The following is a 6,593-nucleotide window of genomic DNA, read 5'->3' on the forward strand; positions in this document are numbered from 1 at the left end:
TCCTGGCATATGACTCTTTCGCCAAAATGTACATTCGCGCATTCACCAGAATGAGAAACAAGGATTGTTCATAATCTTAAAGAAATGCGGTGACCCAGTGAAATAGTGTTTTTTCATTGCCAAATACAGTGCAGAAATGGAGAAAAACAACAAAATGAAGATAGTTTGGTTCATTGTGATGTTCTTTAATTTTGTAAGTATTTTGCTATTCCTAAAAATTTATTTTCAACAATTTATAGTTAGGAGCTAAAAAAATTGAAGTGATTTACTGTAGAATTTTATTGAAATTCTCACTGCCTCAATATCTGCCTCTTGGATGCTTTAACAAAAGGGTTTTATTTCAAGATCAGTATTCAGCAATAGTGTGACTATTCAGAATTATTTATCTCTGTGAAATGGAAGACAGAATATGAATTTTATTGTTATTTACTGAAGTCCCGGTTAACAAATCGGGACTTTCTAAAAATTCTTGACGAACAATTTCATTTCCGTATTTCTTCAACATAGCTCAAAATAGAAGATTGTTTGCACATCTTCTGTGATTTTTTTTTCAATCGATTGACTTCAGTTTGTTACCTGGTTTTTCAGCATTGAATGAAAAAATGTATCGCTTTAATTTAACAACTTTTTTATACTTTCCGCAAGAATTTTCCAATGAAAATAAATTGTCAAAACCTACACTTTTGTGCAAACTCCTATAGTCCGTTCATAATTTGTTGATAGCTCACTGCAAGTTTGACCCTCATTAGAGAACTGAAATACAGAGAGGACAGCTAATATGATATAATAACAAAAACCAAACTAAAACTGGCAGTTTAAGATGTTTTCGACTAACCCACCTTGTATCTGAAGAAATACAATACAGCTATAAAACTTTTAATCCGATTATGTAGGTATTTTGAGTGGAAATGAGTGACCAGTGTCGTAGAGTATATGATTAAAACATTAGTTACTTTAAATAAATAAATATATTAATATTCTTAAACTGTAGGTACTGTAAACTGTATTTTTATTTTTAAAAAATTTCTTTATTTTATTCAAAAATAATAAGTTACTTGCAATTTGTAAAAGATACATTTATTTAATTAATACCTATTTTTAAATGATATAAACTACGATTACTTACAAAACTATTCAAATTCAAAATAAACAGGATCATCTTCGGAATCCGAGTCGTCTTGCAGGTTAATAATTAGCGGTTGTGTCTCTACAGTCGCATCAATTATATTGTCAAGATCCCACATTTTTTGTTCTTCTTCTATTGCATGTCTTACTGCATCTCGCCAATTTTGTTCTGTAATATGTTGTAAAGACTCATATAACAATTCACGTACAGCTTGTATTTTATATGACGTATTTTTTCTAGCCACATAGCTTTTCTTTTGTGCCCAAATGAGTTCAATTGGATTTAATTCGCAGTGGTAGGGTGGAAGTCTAAGGACTGTGATGTTTCGTCTTTCCGCCATTTTGTCAACTACGTATTTCTTGAACTTAGATTTGTGTTGCCGGGCAATTTTTAAAAGTTCTGCTTTAACCATTCCATCTTCGTAAGGCAGGGACTTATTCCGCAGCCAGTCAATGATATCCTGTTTCTTCCACGCAGTCGTTGGAAGTCTTTCAACTAGTCGTGAATGATAAGGTGCATTATCTAATACTATAATTGAGTTTGGTGGTATATGTTCAATCATCTGCTCAAAATACTCTTCGAAAACATCAGCTGTCATCTCCTCGTGATAGTCTTTTGTGCTTTTGGATTAAAATTCCAACAAACCATGCTTAGCACATCCTTTTTCACTGCCAATGTGAGAAACTATTAATCTACTGCCTTTACCAGAGGGTGGGGAAATACCAGTAGACCAACCTTCCATAAAGGCTTGCCTGGAGCTTGATATATTTTTATCTGTCCAAATTTTTGTGAGAGTATGACCTGCATTTACCCACGTTTCGTCCTGATAGTAAATTGGCCTTCCTTCAGCTCGAAATTTTCGTATAGATCTTAGATACTTTCTTCTCCAACATATTATCTCTTCCCGGTCAATCAAAAGTGATTTTCGGTCTGATTTCTCCCACCGGAAATTTAATTCTTTTAAAACTTGCCACAATTTGGTTCGTCCGACATGAGGCAAATCCGGGTCGTCTCTAACTTCTTGTAAAATTTTGTTTAAGTTGGGTATTTCTTTTTTGTAAAAAAATTCGTGAATTTTCCTTCGAATACCATTTTTGGCAAATTCATCAATTTCAATAGGTTTTCTCCCCCTCTTTAAGTATTCGTTTGTATTTGGGTTAGCTATACCTTTTTTTTTTCTTTCTGATAGGAACCTATATATTGTTGACTCCCCTACGCCCGTCATGTTGGCACAACTCTTGATTATGTTCTGAACAGTGTTTGTGGGATTCTGAGAAACCAGAGCATCGTGAACGTTCAAAACAATAGTCTTCTCTCTTGGTGAATAGACAGACTTACTGACTGTACGCAACAGTACCGGTGTAAAACTTGATGATGTTGATGATGATGACGAAGCCATCGCAAGCAATCAAACAAAACAAGCAGGAACTAAAGGTACGTATATGTTTGTAGGAATATGAAAAAAAGTTACTCACGCACTGCACAAAATTCGCAAAATAAATATTAGAGACGTTAATTACTGCCGTAGACGCCGAAACACCAACGAGCCGTAAATTAAATGCGATTAAAAAATGTACTAAACCAAAAATTATTTTCGTTCGTAACAACTTCACCCTTTCAAGGCAAGTTTCGAATATAAACTGAAGCTTTATATTTAATGAATAAACACCTCAGGAACCTCCGCCTATGATTTTACGAGTTTTACGACCGTTTTATGACTTGGCCCTCATTTTGTGCTATCGACAAATTATGAACGGACTATAGTGTGCTAAAATGATCTTATTCAAAAACGGAAACTGAGGAAAAAGTAATCCCGACTTTATTAGCCCTGTAAGAAAAAACACATTTCTGTAAAACTGAATAAATAATGAAATAACACTATTCTGAATGATATTTGCTTAAATTTTTTTCTTATTCAATTTGATCGAGTAGGAGCAGTAGAAGTTAGAACCATCAACAAGAAATATTGTCAATCAAATTAATTCAAACAATAATCAACAGTTTAACACAGTGATTGAATTTCTTTCAACTTTACAGGTTTTCGGAGTTTCTGGCATAATAATATGTAGTTTGAAGTTGGAATACAGTGACGACGAAGATGTTCGAGTAGGATTTTTCAAAATGTCGATGGCATTTGCTGCTTGTAATCTAGTGCTTAGCGTTTTATTACTAGTAGCTGTACTTAAGGTGAGTTCAATATGATGAGTAGATAATAAAGATAATGTCGAATTGATTTATGAGTGAACTTGAAGAGAAAGTACTTACAATAAAAGTAAATTACAATAAGAAATAAAAGAAAGAAGGGCGATATCTAAACTACTGAAAACAAAAATTGAAATATTGCCTCGATATATTTGAAATAAATGCATTTATTGATCACTTGGTGAATGAATAGTATATTTTCTGATTGACTTGGCCGTTACTTGATGAAGATCCATAGTAATTTCGGGCGTGTCTTGTATGTATTTTGTTTTCTCTAAATTAACAACTTATTGATTAATATTACACCAAAGTACAAAATATTTAATAACATTGTCAGTTTTAATGTAAATATATGTTATATCAGTGTAACGTTGATCTCACTGCCAAATTCTGCACATGTGATGAAGGATGCGTAAATTTGAATGTAATCAGAAAAATATCCGCACCATTTGAGTTCCTAACATTAGTAATGTTGATGAATTTTCAGAAGGACCAAAAATATGCATTCCTGTATGCGTTGCTCATATTTTTGAGCTTGTTTGCTGCCACCATACATATAGAGAGCCACACCAGTCACGACTTCACATTTTTGATTATTTTTGCTATATTTGGTAAGTATTATTTCAAAAGAAAAATGAAATTTTAAAACATTTTTGATACGGTTAATTCAATTTTCAAGAATTGCATATACAATATCGGAAAAAAATCACAGAAAAACAGGCAGATCCGCCTTTGAAATTTTAGGTTTGATAGTGGTCCAAGTCAGATGATACCATGTTCAAATATTTCATGAACATATCTGAAGAATTGATCGAGTGTTTCTTTAACAAAGTTTGAGTAGATTTTCAATACTTTTTGCGAATAAAGAATATGTAGCCAAAAATAGAATTAAAAATTTTTAATTCGACATCGTTCAATAGTATCCGTAACTTTACCACGATTCAACCTACTCTCCATAGAATTTGAAGAACTTTCTAGGCATATTTGGAAACAATTCAAAGAAGATCTTCAAACAAAATGAAACTAGCTGTGGAAATGTAAAGATCACACATACTTCTTTCAGATATAATTCGTAGCTTATATGAAACAACAATTTTTAAGTAGAAACCTTTATTTCCCAAAAATTAATTTCGTTCATAAATATTATATCTAAAGGTTGATCGATTGTTTCCAACTTTTTCGAGCTTGTCGTCGATATAAATTACTCGTAGTTTCCATTAAAACTAGTCATTAGTATGAATCGATTATTCTTTTCGTTTTCAACTTGGTCTGGATTAAATTACCTAATATAACAATTCGTTCAGGCCAGTCTCAACTTACCTACACAGTAGGTTAATGGACTGACACCTATCAGAAAACAACTACTCCCCTGGCTAATACCACGAAGGTCGTTGGATTATATCCGACAGGTGTCAGTACAGGAATCTTCACAGAATCAATTCCTGCATATTTGTTATCGCCCCCATCTGCCCGTACACGAGGTAACCAACCGCGTATTCGAATCGCCCAATTCCTCGTATAAGGAGAATAGAAACCTATTTTTTCAGACAGTATAATTATTCTCATTTTATTTCAGGTTTTGTTTGCTTCATGTGGTTTTGCTTGTATGGAACGTATCAGTACTGGATGGAAGAAACCCTCACCGAGAGTCATTCTGTTGAAGTTGCCAATGTATGAGGGCTTGACTTACGACTAGTTTTAATTAGTAGATAATTTTATACTATATTGCACTTTGATATCATTGACATATTTCTGTTGCGAAATTTTTCATTATAAAAAGCGAATCAATCCATCGTTCATTTATTTCTTATAGAATCAACTGAATGATAATAATCAGTTTTTTTCATTCTAGCCTTTTTTCATCATAGAAACTTTTAAAGTGTGTTGAAGAAGAGATTGTTTGTTGATGGAATTGAAAAATCTGTATTTTTCTTTCCATTTATGTATATATGATTCAATAAAAGACAATTATTTCGATCTGTCAAAGGTACTGTGGTACTTTTATGAATGTAACAGTTGATCTTTTCAAATCATTGCAGTTCAGCCCTGGCTGCAAAACGTTTAACAGTTTTTGGATTAATCTCCAATTTCTTCGGAATTTTCTTTCAATATAAAATTTCTGAAGATTACTATATTAAAAGTGATAGCTACTAAAGCCGCAGAAGCAGTTGGTGAATACGAAAAATTGTGTACGATATTGTGTAGAATTTATTAATTAATCATGAAGCTCTCTCTTTTGGTTTATGCTTTCGAGAAAATTACAGACTGCAGGCGTTACGCCTGTGATCACTCATTAATAAGCTATTATTCCACCATGGAAAACTGATCACGTTCATCAGTTTTGAGTCTACTATTACCTGTCAAATTTTCCACTTAATTTTGATACTAATTTTGAAAATGCCACATCAAAAGGACTTTAGCCGTCGACCCATTTTCAAAGTAAAGAAAAAAATCATATTGATCAAGTTTCTTGATATGTGAAACAAGGAACCCAATCTCATGTTAAACGTAATTAAGATAAGATAAGATATTTATTCACCTTCAAATTTTTTTACAGAAAATAGTATGTTTCAATAGTCAAACGACAGTTTTTCGTTTAGGTACGTCACAAATTGTTGAATATTCTTGAACTAAAAAAATATTGAATAATTGAAAAAATGTTAGTGTGTTAAAAATGAAATATTTACGTACCTATATAATACCAGTCACACTCATACATAGATATATAAACAGTTTTACATATATGAAAAAACTAAGGGCTTCTTCGTTTAAATTTTATGTATAGGGACGTAATATTTGAATTTGAATAGATTTCACTTTCATTAATGTTTCCTCTGACTAACGTTCTATCACGCTTAAGTTTTTACCCTGTAACAAAAGGGTAGAGTCATCTACTTAGATGAAAACATCAGCAATATCAATAAATGTTGGTAAGTCGTTTATGTAAATGATGAACAAAAGGGGACCTAGCACTGAGCCCTGAGACACCCTATGTTTGCCTTCTATTTTTTTTAGGGAGAAACGCAAGCAGTACAGGAAAATCCTTAAGGCGCTCTAAGAGCGGTGCCTGTACTAAAGTACATTCTCATTCGTATATTGAAGATAAAAACCTGGAAGTCAAATGCATCAAGCTGAGAAGGAAACTACAGAGAGGTATGGAATGGAATCTGAGAGGTATGATCCACAGAGTCACTCATTTGACACACTTTATGGATTAATCTCTCAAATCTCAGATAAACACCTTCGATAAGTTACTACAGTGGCA

The 6,593-nt window shown here is 32.7% G+C and overlaps 1 protein-coding gene across 1 annotated transcript; it reads left to right on the top strand.

Moving 5' to 3' along the window:
- LOC111504809 (uncharacterized) lies at positions 1–5,112 on the top strand. The gene is made up of 4 exons (XM_023159509.2): positions 1–193; positions 3,164–3,313; positions 3,816–3,939; positions 4,905–5,112. Exons 1-4 carry the CDS (start codon positions 137–139, stop codon positions 5,003–5,005), a joined length of 432 nt encoding a protein of 143 aa, XP_023015277.1. The 5' UTR covers positions 1–136; the 3' UTR covers positions 5,006–5,112.
- Positions 5,113–6,593: the final 1,481 nt, after the last annotated feature.

This window comes from Leptinotarsa decemlineata, unplaced genomic scaffold (assembly GCF_025532065.1).
Source record: "Leptinotarsa decemlineata unplaced genomic scaffold, Ldec_3_MD MMD2_tig00004307_RagTag_RagTag, whole genome shotgun sequence".
NCBI classification, from domain to species: Eukaryota; Metazoa; Arthropoda; class Insecta; order Coleoptera; family Chrysomelidae; genus Leptinotarsa; species Leptinotarsa decemlineata.

Excerpts from the sequence above, each read along its gene's own strand:
- LOC111504809 (XM_023159509.2), top strand. The coding sequence starts at position 137 with ATGGAGAAAAACAACAAAATGAAGATAGTTTGGTTCATTGTGATGTTC. Across the intron at positions 3,314-3,815 it reads TACTAGTAGCTGTACTTAAG|AAGGACCAAAAATATGCATT; the intron begins GTGAGTTCAATA and ends ATGAATTTTCAG. Across the intron at positions 3,940-4,904 it reads GATTATTTTTGCTATATTTG|GTTTTGTTTGCTTCATGTGG; the intron begins GTAAGTATTATT and ends ATTTTATTTCAG.